General features: G+C 42.5%; 1 protein-coding gene across 9 annotated transcripts in view; it reads left to right on the top strand.

Annotated features, from left to right (window-relative positions):
- Nucleotides 1-15,910, top strand: part of LOC115378975 (microtubule-associated protein 4) — a 127,519-nt gene that overhangs the window by 50,892 nt on the left and 60,717 nt on the right. For 6 of the 9 annotated variants that reach the window (XM_030079587.1, XM_030079593.1, XM_030079590.1 and 3 more), the window contains 3 exons: nt 4,620-4,730; nt 5,537-5,623; nt 11,596-11,790. In XM_030079587.1, the coding sequence (XP_029935447.1) occupies nt 4,620-4,730; nt 5,537-5,623; nt 11,596-11,790 (393 nt within the window). The remainder of the gene's footprint in view (nt 1-4,619; nt 4,731-5,536; nt 5,624-11,595; nt 11,791-15,910) is intronic. The other 3 variants (XM_030079592.1, XM_030079591.1, XM_030079588.1) reach the window with 2 other exon arrangements.

Below are 15,910 nucleotides of genomic sequence, written 5' to 3'. Positions count from 1 at the left end.
CTGTTACTGCTCCACATGCTGGTTTTAAAAGTGCAATAACAAGTTGAGCAAGATGTCATTCTTGTGTTTCAAACATTGTCCTGGTCGGTTCAGATGGTACAGCCTCACTAAGACGGACCATAATCATAGTCGTATTTCAGATGGGGATGTTCTAAGCTGTTATCATAACTTCAGTTTGATTGGCAGCACTCCTCCACTGACCCCTGCACAACCTCCTCAGCTGATCCTGAATCTGCTGCTTGTCCTCAGTCCTCTCCAAACCGAAACAGACTCTTACAGGACTCCCATGCCACTTCAGAACTTGTCTATGAGTAGGAATATGAGAGACTGTGTGTATGCGTGTGTGTGTGTTTGTTTGCGTGTGTGTGAGTGCTCTTCTGTCTGGACATCAATGTGCACTCTTCTGTGTGTTTTTGTCTGGACATCAGTATGACTGTGTGTCTGTGAGTGCACACTTTAGTGTATTTGTGTCTGTGTGCGTGCACGCTGGTGGATGTAGGTGCACGCGCATATGTGTGTCCACATTAGTGCATTTATGCCCTAGTAGCCGTGTGTGTATCTGTCTGTCTGTCTGTGTGTGCTTTTGTCTGTGAGTGTGTGTGCACGTCCTCAGAAGCCTTTGAGACAGTACAATTCATCTGTCAGACTGATAACTGCTCCAGTCTGTGTCTCCATACTTCATTCTCACACTGAGGTCAGCAACCTCCCCGCAGCTTCTCTTACATAATTTGGCTAAATTCACACAGAGGAACACAATCAGATTTTTCAGTGCAAAAAGGCTTATCTTTAAATCGCTGCCTGATCAGGGGTCACAGCTCAGCTTCCATGAGGTTTTTCTCCAAACAACCAGGTTAATGTCATCTCATTCTATTTTAAAAATGCCATCAAAAGAAAAGGAAGTGTGATGTTAATTTACACCTGTCAACGTCAGCATTGTAAAGAAAGTTCAAAACAATCAGTGAATGGAAGACATTTGAAGTGAAATCATATGTCAGTGGATTAGAATAGAATTTAACTTGCACACCTTCATAAGGAGTTGCCAGCTCCTAAACATTAGATCCCCCAGCAAAACTTGGACCCTGGAAACAAACTGAAAAAATATTGCCCAACTCCTTTCTGCCTTGTTTATGTATTTTTTCATTACAGATGTAAAAAATTTACTAGGGAGTGAACACTTCTGACCACGGCTCACCAGAAGGTGCCAGTATGGTGATTGACATTTCAAGAATACTCATAGAGACATATGCACTGAAGTGAAAATATTCTACCAAACTTATGTATTACTGTAAAAATCTGTGAGTGTTTATCTTTCAGTTGGTCTGTAAGGGGACAAGTGTTGACCGTCATGTAATCATACTACATCATAATCATGCGCCTACTAGCCACTGTCGCATCCCCATTTTGGAACAAACCATGGGCAGTGCTTCAGAAGAAAAAAAAAATGCACACACACACACACACACACACACACACACACACACACACAAGCTGGGTGCATCTCAGCCATTCTTACTCCCTCTTCAAGCTGAACAGCTAACCACAGGGCACATTAAACAAAGTGCAGTGTGTAGACGAGACTTAAACTTCAGCATGAACATTTCCTGCCTGGAGTGGCCTGAACCCCAAAAAGTTGTCCAAACCAGAACTTTGCCTAAGGTGCAATAACATTTATGGAGCCCAAACCCAAGCACAAACAAGACTGTTTTACAGCAATCCAACCCACAACGGAACAATTAAACAAGACAGGACAAGACAAGCCTGCTGGGTTCATTCAGGTCCGGTCTCATTTAGTGTCAAGTTCAAGTTATACTTGACCTTGACACTTACTGTTCAAAGGGGAAGTTTTGATCGGGCTCAGTGTGATTGTTCTTTGACGCCAACAAAATGAACATAAATACAAACACATGAATTCCATACCTACACAAAGACACAATCATACAAGAACAATCATCAACAAGCATGTTATTGCTAATGCAGATGCCCCACTGGTCCTTTTGTTTGGAGCTAGGGGGAAGGCCATGGGGTCACCAAAATTACCAGTTTTCATCTGTGAGCCAACATGAAAGTTGTTTCAGTTACAACCACCATTACAACTGTTACAACATTTTGGCCTGCTGGAGGCGCTAGAGGAAAGGCCACGGAGTCATCAAAGTTGACAAGTATCATCATCTCGCCAACAAGAATGTTGTCACCAAATTAAATAGCAATGCAAAAACCTTTTGAGTGTTTTTGTGTGCAGAATTAATAATTTGACCTGTTGGTGGCGCTAGAGGGAAGGTCATAGCAACACCAAATGGGACAGAATTCATCCTCTAGCCAGCATGAATGTAGGCACCAAAATTCATAGCAGTTCACCAAATAGATTTGGAGATATAGTGCTCTGGACCTGCTGACCGACCAATTGACAGGTCACACATATGACATGAAAAATAATAGATTTGTCATAGTCTTAATTAATAATACCAAGTGGATCAGTGCAGTACATATAAATTCAATCCTATTCCTGTTTCTATAAAAAATAGAATGAAAAAACAAATATTACACAATCCCTTGTAAACGTATCAAATACAAGTATTATAGAAGTATAAGATATAGTATAAGTATCTAGATAAAGTATGAGATTTATAAGTATTCAGATGTCAGTCAAACACTAGTATATATGAGGGAAATGTTGGCACATTGAATGTCACATTTTAATAGTTTCTGACCAATTTTCTTGACTTGGTCTGCTAATTGGGCTGCTGATTTTCCCCAAGAGATCTTTTCTTGGAGTGATGGTTGCTTAGTAGATGGCTCCCAGCTTTTACGTCATGTATATGTGTTTAAAAAAAAAAGAAAAACAAGAGAAACTCCCATGGGCCCTTGCTTTAAATAAGAATATTCTCTCACTCAACTCACTTAAATAAAATACAGAGAGTGAGAGATGTCAAAGTGTCTTGATAAAAGTGCCCCTGACTGCTCCTTTCAGTGCTACATTGTCTGATTTCAGCACCCTGGACAGCGGCACAGCACAGCAGGACAAACATCCGCCTGTTTCAGAGCAGCTTTCTTCCCCCACTGCTCTAACCGACAGGCACCACACACAGTGCCGTGTGTGTGTGTAGGTGTACTCCTTACACCTTAACCATGGGCGTAAAGTCTTTGTTTTGACCTTCTGTGTCGTCTGTTGTTTTGACAAATTTGCGCTGAGTGTTAACAAGCAGCGAGACGTACCAAGACACTAAAGCACACAAAGCAGGCCAGGGAGGACATGCGTTGCTGCACCACTGTTTTTGAATCAATTGTTGACCCTGCCGACGGAAAGTTTGACAGAGAGAGAGAGAGAGAGAGGGAGAGGGAGGGAGGGAGGGAGGGAGGGAGAGAGAGAGAGAGAGAGAGAGAGAGGAGAGAGAGAGAGAGAGAGAGAGGAGAGAGAGAGAGAGAGAGAGAGAGAGAGAGAGAGAGAGAGAGAGGGGAGGGAGGGAGGGGAGGGAGGGAGGGAGGGAGGGAGGGAGGGGGAGAGAGAGAGAGAGAGAGAGAGAAAGAGAACACACCCTACCGTGGCCCCTGTGCGTGTCTGATATGTGGAAGCATTTGTGACTTTGGGTGGCGTTCTGTCTGTTCGCCTCACTGTCACCCTCTGTGGATGCTGCTGGGAGAAGGATGCCATGGGTGCCTCCCTCCCTCTCTCACCCTATTCTGCTTCCCTCCATGATTTCCCATTTCACTTCCTTCCTGTTTACCCCCTTTTCCCCTTCTCTTCCTTCACTCTCTCTTATTCATCTTTCTCACTCTCCTTTTCCTCCTTTCCACTCTTTCTTCCCTTCATAACTCCTTGTCTCGCTTCCTAACTACATCCCCACTTCCTGTCTCGTGCTTCACCTCTCTCCATTCCTTCCTTAGATGCAAGCAAATCCAAACAGCCACATTAAATCAGGCAGTCAGCGGGGGCTGGGGGTTTAAGGGGGGTGCCCTCTGCGCCCCAGCCAGGCCCTCAGCTTGGTGAGCAGGACAAGAGTTGAAGGGTGACTACAGGAGTAGCGAGGGAGGGAGGGAGGGGGGGGTCAGGGTGTGGGGAGGCGGGGGAGGTGCTAGCTGGCGGGGCCCGGGACCTGAACCAGACAGACAGTGAGACGTCACACCAACCCAGACTCCCCGACTGTGATCACACACTTGTGTGTGTTTCTGTGTGTGTGTCTGTGTGCGTGCATGCATGTGTGTGTGTCTCTGTGTGTGTGTGTGTGTGTGTGTGTGTGTGTGTGACGGAGAGTTCACAGTGTTAGTAGCTCAGAGCCAGCTGAGGCTGCAGTGGAGACAGACAGAGACAGAGGCACAGAGCAGCACATAGCAAACAGCACTGAATGTTGTGCTGTATGGGACTGGGATATCTGCTTTTAGGAGGAAATTCGTCAGGTGAGAGGGCATGTGTGTGCACGTGGGAGTGTAATTAGTTGAGTCCACTCAGGTGTAAATAAGTGTGTTTGTGTAATTTGTGCGTGTTCCCTTGTGATTCCAAATATTTATGAGTGTACATGTGATTTCAAATGTCTCGTGTCACTAAATTATGAGTGTACAGTCATGCATCATCGGTGAGGAGGGGGGGAACTGATGTTCGATGATCCATGTTGCCATCACTGTAGGTTGTAAGCTGACAGCGGGGGGACAGACATCAGCGTTGCGCCCAGAGCCACAGGGAGAGGTGCGGCCACGCTCACTCGACCAGCAGGCCTTGGCTTCAGATTTCCTAGCAGGTACGAAGGTGAAGCATTTCAGTTCAAAATGAGGCATTCACCTTTCGATAAAAATAAAACACTGACTGACAAAATCTTCCAACAAAATAAAAGCTGGCATGACAGTGGAGTCCATTATGCTGTATTGTCATTAAGTTTATGAGCCATTTGAAGAGCTTTTCCGGTCCTAAATGGAAGCAGTTTTGAGGAAAGAATAGTGTTATGTGCATGTGAAATAACTAATCAATTTGAGATTTAGAAGTGTGGTATTTTGAAGGGAATCTATCTGCCTGCTCCACTTCACGTAGTGCTGTTCACTGTTGTTGGAGTAATATTTTTGCAGGGTTTCTGAATGGTTGGTTTTCATTTCACAGAACTTTGATGGTTGAAATAATAACCCCTGTTATTTCACTAGATATCCTGATCACAGTTATCCATCATAATCATTAATCATAAAGATAAGGATACCATTTTTTTCTTTTTGCATCTTGCAACAACATCCTGACTATTTTCAATCAATGGGCATTTCATTCAGTGTCAGCAGATTTTATGGTTATTAATTTGGAATACTCCACCTTGCTTCTCTCTTTTCTCCTTGTTGTCTGGTTTTCCTCTCTGCCCACTCTAAATTCTTAATGCCCTCGTCCTGCCTCCTACCCCTCCTGCCTCTGCTCCTTCACCCCTCGTCCTCCCCTCTCCTTCTCCCTTTCATTCCCCCCAATCCTTTATTCATCACTCTCTCCCTCCTCTGTCCCTCCATCTTACTCCCTTCTGCTTCTTTTCTTCCTTATCCTCTACTCTATGACTCCTTCCCTCCCTGCTTCCAGCCTCCATGGCAGATTATTCAGATCCTCTGGGCTCCCAGACCAGTCCTGCCCAAATGATGGACTCTGGTGCAATGGGAGCTTTTACAGGTACAGTTTATATGGATTTGCACAAACTGGCACTGAAAAAGTACTACTACTACTTCTGCAACTGTTACTGTCACTAATACTACTACTGCTATCTCTACTGCTACTGCTACTGCTACTGCTACCACTGCTCAAAATGATAATAAATATATATCGGACTTTTCTAAAACAAAGTTCTCTCTCTTCACAAACTGTAACTTAAAAAGAGTTCACCTTATTGACCCTTACATTAGTTTAATATTTATACTCCTCAACATTTGACTCTGAAAATAACCTGCTAACTGTGTTAGCACTCATCACTGAAACCAAGGATTAGCACTAGCCTCAAGCTAAGGAGTTAGCTTAGAGTTGGAGCTACTTTGTTCTAGTCTTAATTAGAATGCTAACAAAGACAACAAGTCATTTGTTGTTCACTGCATTGACACTGCAGAAGAGTGTTTCAACATAATCACAAGTGCTTGAGGGGGGAAAATAAACTAATTCAAAGGCCATCTGTAATTATGCTCACATACTAAGTGACTGGCCTTTTGAAGGCCTTTTTCCTTCTACAAGTATTGCCTTAGCTTTGGACGTGATGAAGGACAATACGTGGGAGTTAAACAAGGGTATATTTTAATAGGTTGTAAAAGATTAGATTACATTTCTGTTGTTTGTAAACAAATATGTGTTGAATTACCTATAGGGTAAAGGAAGCACTATCAAAAGTATTTATTCTTAAAGTCAATCTTTTGAGGAACATGTGACTATACCCAAAATTTAGATTAATTGAAGAATGCACCAATAAGTGGAGCAGGGCGGTTTTACAAAGTAAGTCATCCAGATACTGTGACTAATTTATGTGCTGAAGAGATGCAGTAGGTGCTGTTTTCACCATCTAGCAGGTCAACATGTGGAATAGCCAAACTGTTACGACATTAAAATGACTCTGATGAGGGCTTGATTTTGAATTAGGCTCTTCTGGCCCATGATGTCCTTGACAGTGATGATGAAGGATATTTTACTATAATGCAATTTACCAGTAGGATTAATGCCCCACTGGTTGTCTGAGACCTAATGGAAATTGATTGGTTAATTAAAAAATATGGGAGTAGGGTCATTGTAAATCATGTTTATGCAATCCAATTGAATTTTTCCAGTGTTAACGCAGAATCAGTATCAGCTATTTTTAATGTGATGTCTCTTTCAAGTAAGAATGACATGGCTTTTTGTAACCATCTTGCTTCTCTAATTTGAGTTTGAAACGACAAGGCTGACACATAATTTGACAAGAAATGGGCTGTAAAATATATTCGTTTAGCTCATAGATAAGCATGCCCAAGTAGACTGAAGTGTGATTTTGTTAACAGTTAACAACAATTATTATCAAATACATGTGCCAGAAAATTGGCACAGACCCAGGAAATACTATTCAGTTCAGTCTTGCTTTAAAATTAGATATTTATTTCTTGTTTGATACATGTTAATGGGGTGAAAAAGCCTGAATTGCAGAGGCACCAGAATAGCTATTGTTAGAGGACAGTGGCAGCTGAGATTTATCAGACAGTTGTTTCAGATCATTTGACTCTATCCATCTGTTTATGTCTGTTGGTATTACTCTCTATTTTATTTTGTCCTCATTGTTCACCACATTGAAATCAGTGGGAAGACTTCATACCAGCCCCAGTTTCTGTGTTCATCCATCTGACCTAATAGGTGGCTATACAGGGCCTGTTTACTTGGTGGATTTTGTCAAAAGCATGAACCCCGCCACTGAATTTACTTTGAAAATTACACTCATCAGCCCAGTAGAGACACTGTATACTGTAATTTGTGTCTGCATCTGTGTGGCACACATAATATTTAGGTCTTACTGATCCGATTTTGACAAAACATGGGTGATTTATTTATCTCACTACTGTGTTACAGTGTTTTCAAATGACATTTACTCTGATTGACCAAAGGTAGAACTACAAGTACAATGAAAAACAGCTTTTTGCTATAGCGTCTCCATATTGTAATAACCTTTTCCCTCTTTATGTTATAATACCCACATTTTGTAATAATACCCACAAAATGTGATAAATTTTCCTGCATTTTGTGATAATGTGCTTGTGTTGAGGCTAGATTTTTTTATTTCCAAATCTCTTTATGGAGTAATGAAGTTTGGAGTTATCAAATGTTTTCTGGACATTCCTTTCACTTAATCCAGAGTATTGACCCTTTGGTTGAGGGTTTATCTTCCTTGCACCTGATCCCTTTGTCTGATCCAGACATTTTTTCCCACCACCATAAATGTTAGACTTGAAAGCAACTAATTTTCCTACATTCACAATTCACCCTCGCTGAGGGAACAGAGGTTTCTGGTGGAAGATAGGGAAGCCATGAAGAAGGACTTTTGGTCAGCAGAGATGGAAGGAACACTTTGAGGGACTCCTTAACCTGACTGACACACCCTCCATGGAGGAGGCATGGCCAGGGGATTTAAGGGGGTTGTCACCCATCTCCCCGGCAGAGGTGGTTGGGAACTCTATTGTGGTAAGGCACTGCGAGTGTATGAGATCTACCCTGAAATGCTGAAGGCTCTTGGTGCGGTTGGGCTGTCATGGCTGACACGTCTTATCAGTATCACAAGGTGGTCAGGCACCGTGCCTGTGGAATGGCAGACTGGAGTGGTGGTTTCCATTTTTTTAAAAGGGGGACCAAGGAGTGTGCTATCAGGATCTGTCTATCTAGGAACTATCAGGATATCACAGTGCTCAGCCTCCATGGGAAATCTTATACCATGGTGTTGGAAAGGAGATTCTAGCTGATTGTTGAACCTCAGATTCAGGGACAACAATGCAGATTGTGTCCTGGTCATGGAACAGTGAACCGATTCGTTACCCTAGCAGAATACCAGAGGGATTATGGCAGTTCACCATCCAGTCTTCATGTGCCTTATGGATTTTTGAAAAGGCTTATGGATCTAGCCTTCGACCAGGGTGTCCTGTGAAGGGCGCTGTGGGAGTACAAGGTACCAGATTTGCTGCTGTGAGCCATTCAGTTCCCTGTACAGCCACAGTGAGAGCTGTGTTCACATTCTTGGAATTAAATTAAGCTCATTCCCAGTGTGTGTTGGTCTCTGCCAAGGCTATCCTTTGTTCCCAGCTCTGTTTGTGACTTTGATGGACAGGATTTCAAGTTGCAGTCAAGGGATGAAGGATGTTCCATATGGTGATCTTTCAGCACATTGTGAGGGACAAAAGAATCTTCCAGGTTCAGCAATGGGATGAGCGCTCTCTTATTGTCCACCTAGTGGCCAGCATAAGATACAACAAGCAATGATGTAATTATGTAAAAAAGTATTGCAGAAAAAAACACAACAAAAACTACAAAAAATTGCTGGGAACAGTCTTTACCTTTATGTGATTAACAGAAGTCTAGTTTTTCCCTGCAAGTTCACATTTATGGATATGAAAGTTATCTATTAAGACTTTGAAATGGGACGCCTCGCTGGCTCACCTAGTAGAGCATGAACGAGGTATCAAGGCTGAGACTGTACCATAACAGTTTGGGTGTTATTCCAACCCAATCACTTTGCTGCACGTGATACCTTCTCTCTCCTTTGCCTTTCCTGTCTCTCTCTGATCACCACTGAATAAATCAGAAATGCCAAAAAAAAAAAAGAATATTGACATTTATATTGATGACCGCTCATAGCGAAGAGATTTTTTGGTAGGCGTTTTTGTAACTTAATTCTAAGAAAAGCACTCTAATTACCTTTGCCAATTAATTAATTTCCTGTCCCTCTTTTTTTTTTTTTTTTTTTTTTTTTAATTAGAACAGCTTTGTACCAAACTGTAAATGGCTAAAGGTGTTGGCGAGCCAAAGAAAAAGTGAAGTTGGGTCTCTGTAGAGTAAAGGAGAAGGGCTGACCATATTTTATAAGAACTCCTCTCACTCTCAGGTTTTGGAGTCTGCAAGTTACAGTTGCACATAAAAAAGTGAGGAATCACCTTCAAGGTGACATGACACATTTTTCAGGACAAACATGTATTTTAAAATTCTTATAAATAAACAGTTTTACAAAGAGACATAGTACATAGAGTATTATTACAGTAAAGTGCAGTAAATTGCATAACCACTACCACTTTGATTATTAGATTTGGTTTCTCACTTAAAATGCTAGATTCCTGCCTGGAATCAGTGTTTGTAAACCCTCCGGAGATGTGTGGCTTGTGTTTGTGTTGAGGCAAGATTTTTTACTTACATGCAGAGGTGATGCTGTCGCTGGCTTGGTATCTGCTGGTACTACACAATATGACACACACATACACACACACACACACACACACACTATGAGTTATGCCTTTCATCATGCCAGCCTCTGTATACCTAGCTCTCACTGTAGCCTTAATGAGACCTGTCGTCTCTGGGCCACCATATTACTGCTCCAGGCCTTAATGCACACACACACACACACATGCATGCATCCATGCACACATACAGTCTTAGTCTCTTACCAAATCTCTACCAATTTGGCTCACACACTTCTGGATTTGACACATTTTCCTGTGCACACATCCGTGCAAACACACATACAGTACACCCACATACTGTACACACGCATATTCCCACTCAGTCTTGAATGCATCGTCTCATACATATAAAATCAGATCAAGCACACACACACGCACAGTAGTTGTAAGTCCCCTGGAGTGATGTAATTGATGTTAACTTCCTGTTGTGTTTGATTTGAGTCATTTATCCTGCTTTGTCCAGTCCGCATAAAGTAGACGTATTATGCCTCCCCTTCTCCCCTCCCTCCTTGTGTATCTCTTATTCGATTAATACATTTCTTACTATTTACTTAACTATTTCCTGTCTCTCTTTTCCTTTCTCTCTCCTCAATGTGTATTTCTCCCATATTTGTCTTGTAGTTTGATCCATCTCACCCTTTCTCTTTCCTCATGTGGCCACACAATGAGAACATAAATACCAAAATCATCCAAATAAGACTGATTATTCCTCTTGCAATGCATAATAAAGTATACCTGTCCTCCTGCCTTCTATGTCCTCCCACTTTGACTGAGTGCCTTACTTCTAAAATAGGTGAAAGAAACGATTATCCCAAAAGTTGGGTGTGTAATGTTTCTTGTTCATATCAAAATGTACCCATAATGCTGTGTAAGTCTGCCACAGCATTATGGGTACACAGTAAACTGTTACATATGACAGCAAACCAAGCAGCTCTACTTGTCTATGCATAATCAACGTACAAGTACAGTCATTCTCCTATCTTTATTAGAATTACTTATTGTAATAAACTTATGACGTTTAAATCAATACAAAACTATATAAAACCAAACCAGGTTCTGAGAGAAAGTAATTTTTTTCGGTGTAAATATGGCCAATGTCTCACTCCTGATCTTTTCAACTCTTCTCTCCTTCCTCTTCCACAGTCACATTACCTTTTGTGTTCTCTCTGTCCGTGTTGCCAATCACTGCTGAGTGAATGAGCAACGGTCAATGAATACCGGGATCCTGAAGTCCAATCTCAGAGCTCTGTTTCTCATTACAGCACATGAAAGACATCAGTCTTCTTTTAAACTTGTGATTAAAAGAAACAGTTAAACAGTTGATGAAGGATGGGTCATTGTCTTCTAGCCACACGTAGGAGGAATAACATCCATCATCATTCGATTGGTCATCTCTTTTTTTATGCTGTCCACTTCAGTAGTTATCTTCACGCAAGAGTTTGGTGATGGCTAAGGATAGGGTTATGTTATGATTTAAGTGTCTGGTTCAAGTCAAGATAATTATTTTTTTGTTGTTGGGACACCTTGGATCAAAATCTTAAATCACTGACACTGATGGTCATGTTTGGGCTGAATTAATTTATGTACTTTTTATCCAAAATGTTTCACAGTCTCGTGATACGTTTTTGTGGAAGTGGAAGTTAAACCCCTAACATGGACTCTAACCTGTTTGTCGATCTGTCTGTCTTTGTTTTTCAGGTTTTTCCCAGCCTGCATTGGGAGTGATGGGGGTGAATATCGAGGTGGGTGCTGCACCCCTCTCAGCAGAGAGGCCTCCCAGTATAGCCGAGCCCCAGCAACCCTCGACCCCTGTGGGCTCTGACGCTCCCAAACAGCACAGCCCCATGCTGCCTGAACCCCAGCCACCTCGCAGCCCACTGGACCTGTCTGCAGGTGAGCATCAAGCAGAGAAAATATCAAAATATCAGTTACATATGTGCAAACAATGTATCTTGTTGAAAAAAGCAGCTTGCTCCTTTTCAAAAGCTATCTGCTCTGTATTCCTTATGTTACATTCACACCTGGGAGCTGCCCAGCCCAACCGCAGTCTTTACTGCCTAACACTGTTGTGCATTGCTCAATGGCATCTTTACAGTAGTTGTGTGAGAGTGTGTTACTCACTTTCACCATCTACATTTTACCAACTGTTCTATTCCCTACTGAAATACTTGGATAGTATCACAGTAGGCAGCCATTTCTGCCATACACCAGTATCTTTAACTTCTGCATCACATTATTTTCCAACAGGAATAACTTAAACATGTTGACTGTATTCTGACCGAGCCCTGTGCTGCACTGACTGATTTGTTCCACAAAGGGGTGCAATACACAGATCAACTCTCTGACATTGCCTCACCCACTCTGGTGGTGTGGGTGAGGTCATCCAGTGCAGTTCAGTGCACAGCTAATGCTGAAATATGTGTAGGGTGTGCTATCACGCTGTGGCTACATAGTGAATGAATGTATATTTATGTGTGTGTGGGTGTGGGTGTGGGTGTATGTCCTCCACAGAATAGCTGTCTCCTACTGTCCACTCTGATTCACCCCCCATCCCTCCCCCTCTAACACTAGCCCTCCCCCTAGAGGCTTCCTATCCAGTTCACTGCACATCTGATCCTAGAGAGCATCGAGTTATAGCTTCTATCACCAGACTGTGGCTTGTGCCAGCTAGTAAAATCATGCTAATATCCCATGTGGCCAGTGAATGGGATGGTGCACGAAGCATCAGAGCAGCTGAGCCCCCATGGTGCACTGCCACACAGCGGGTGGCAGAGAACTATTTCCCACTATGCTGAATGACAAGAAGAACAAACAGTATATTTTTCTGGTTTTTGCATGGGTGCACATTTATTTAAATAATAATTCACCCAAAAACATATTTTTTTGCACTTACCCCCAGTGCAGTGTGTCCATCCAGATAATTTATGTGGATTTGGGCAAGGGCTCCAGTATGTTGTGATCTCCCCTGTCTCTCCTCACCCTGCAACAATGGGGTTGGATGGATATTCATTTGTGGAACTCAAACCATCAAAAATTTATTTATGGAAAAACTAAACAGCAACAGCTTTTTCAAAGAAAATGACATGGGTAGTGGGAGGACATAATCCAAAAGTATAAGAAACAAGACCAAAATGCAAGGGTTTATGTATATCAGAAGATGGATGTTGATATGTGATAGCCAGCTTAGAAACCAAAACGATAACAAAATGAACCGAGGATAACTGGGTGTGATTGCACCCACAGCTCAGGTAATGCAGCCCAGTTTGATTTCCAGTGGTTGTGGGAAGCCAGCAGGCAGACTGAGGACCCTCAGGGTGGAAGATAGACTTTATAGCCATCTGTTCATAACAAGCCTTTACTAAACATTACCAGAGCCATCAATCCATCTAAATATGCGAAAGACATTAATGGAACACAACTGATTTGGAGAATTTATGCACACTGTATGGACAAAAGTATTGGACCACCTACACATTATACCTAGAGGAGCTTTTATGATATGCCTTTCTGAATCCATAGGCATTAATATGGAGTTGGTCCCCCCCTTGGAGTGTGTCAGTTGAAAATTTGGCCCATTGCTCCAGAAGAACATTTGTGAGGTCAGACACTGATGTTGGATGTGAGGGTCTGGCTTGCAATCTCCATTCTAGTTCATCCCAAAGGTGTTGGATGGGAGTGAGGTCAGGGCTCAGTGTGAGCCAGTTAAGTTCTTCCACACCAAACTCACCCAACCACGCCTTTATGGAGCTGCTTTGAGCACTGGGGCTCAGTCATGATGGAATATAAAAGGGCCTTCCCCAAGCTGTTCCCACAAAGTTGAAAGCATAAAATAGTCCAAAATGTCTTGGTAAGCTGAAGCATTAAGATTTCCCTTCACTGGAACTTAGGGGGCTCTGCTAACCCCTAGAAAAACAAGCCCATAGCGTTATCCCTCCTCCAGCAAACTTGGCACAGTTGGCACAATGCAGTCAGACAGGGAACGTTCTCCTGGCATTCACCAAACCCAGACTTGTCCATTAGACCGTCAGGTAGAGATGCATGATTTGTCGCTCCACAGAACACGTTTCCACCCCTCCAGAGTCCAGTGGCGGCGTTCTTTACACTCCATCCGACACTTGGCATTGTGCTTGGTGATGTAAGGCTTGCATGCGGCTGCTCGGCCATGGAAACCCATGCCATGAAGCTCTTGGCTCACAGTTTTTGCTGATGTTAATGCCAGAGGAGGTTTGGAGCTCTGCAGTTACTGAGTCAGCAGAGCGTTGGTCACTTTTACGCACTATGTGCCTCAGCACTCGGCGACCGTGCTCTGTAACTTTACGTGGTGCTGCCGTGGTGGCTGAGTTGCTGTGACACCTAACCCGTTCTACTTTGCAATAATACCACTTACAGTTGATAGTGGAATATCTAGGAGGGAAGACATTTCACAAACTGACTTGTTTCAACGGTGCCATGCTATTACATTACTATTACAGCACCCCGCTCAAATTCAGTGAGAATGAACCATTCTTTCACAAATGTTTGTAAAAGCAGACTGCATGGCTAGGTGCTTGATTCTATACATCTGTGGTAAAGGGACTGGATGAAACACCTGAATTCATTGATTAAGAGGTGTATCCCAATAATTTTGTCCATATAGTGTATGTGGGTTGTACAGTATAGTTTACAAGAGTCTGATCAAGCACATGAGCAAACTCCTCTAAAATTAGATAACTCTGTATCAAGTAATTGTCACAGACCTTAGGGACAATGTATGGCAATTCTTGAAACTGAACAGTGTTCCCCTTTAAATACATCTACTGGTTATACCGCTTGAATCACTCTGCAGTAGACGGGGATGATTCATTCACAGATTGCTAAATCAATTCTCCACAGGCCTACTGTTGCATTTAGCCCTCACTGTCAGTGTGCCATAGTCAGCCTGTGCATGTTAGCTCACTAGTGCTATGTGTAAACTACTTGTATCAGATGATGACTCATCAGTGCGACAGCTAGATCTCCCCTACTCTACCCCCCCCACACCCCCCCCCCCACCCTCCCTCCCCACTCACCCACACCCACACCCACACACACACACACACACACACACATACACATACACTCTCTCTCTCTCATAGCACCACAGGTTGCAGAGTGCCAGTCTTTGAAGACCTGAAAGAACTCCATCATGAGTCTAATTGACACCCATGAGGCTCTTTCAGTCACAGATTTAGTTGCACATCAGTTCTATGAACTCTGTAAACTGGGACTCTGTCATCTCAGCCACTGATCAATTTGAGTTTACATTTTTAGGTATATATTTCTTGCTGTTGTATTCCGAACAACTTGCAGTGCAGGATACGTTTAATTCCTAATCAACAATAAGGAGTGTGAGAGTCAGAGCTAAAGTACCCAAACAATATTCTTGCAGCTCTAAAATGATTACATAATAAAACTGAGAGCAATGGGTACTAAGCAGAGGTAGACAGCAATTTTTTGTAACTTTTACAGCATATTAAGGCAAGAAGAAGGAGGGTTTTGAGGCTACAATGGAAGGAAGAAGTGCTACTGTGTTCTGACTTGAGTAACAAGATCATCCAATATTAGGAGGTCAGGAAGGGGAAGAACTGAAGTGATGATCAGACTGTTGCAGGCAAGGGAAAGCTAAACAGCTTGTGGTGAGCGACAGACCGAAATAAGGGCTGGACTTTAGCCTGCTGGTATGATGCAGCAGATCAGAGACTTCAGGTTAAGCGGAAATGCATGCATTTTAGTATGTAAGGTGCATGTGCTTCCTACTTTAAAGAGCCAGGCTCTAAAAAAAAATCCAAAATTGCACTAAAGTGTTTAAATCCCTGTAGGCTGCAAATATTTTTTTTTTTTATGAACGTGCAATTGCAACATCATTATTTTTCAGTATTATGTACCCATAATTTAAGATTACTTAATCAGCCAGTTCATTCAAGGCAATCATAGCTTGTCTCCTAGACATACAAGACATAGACACTTCACCAGAGAGTCAGTGTGCTGTTATTGG

The sequence above is a fragment of the Myripristis murdjan genome, chromosome 20 (genome assembly GCF_902150065.1).
Source record: "Myripristis murdjan chromosome 20, fMyrMur1.1, whole genome shotgun sequence".
Taxonomy (NCBI): domain Eukaryota; kingdom Metazoa; phylum Chordata; class Actinopteri; order Holocentriformes; family Holocentridae; genus Myripristis; species Myripristis murdjan.
The sequence above is the reverse complement of the archived record's forward strand: the minus strand, read 5'-3'. Positions and strand labels throughout refer to the sequence as shown.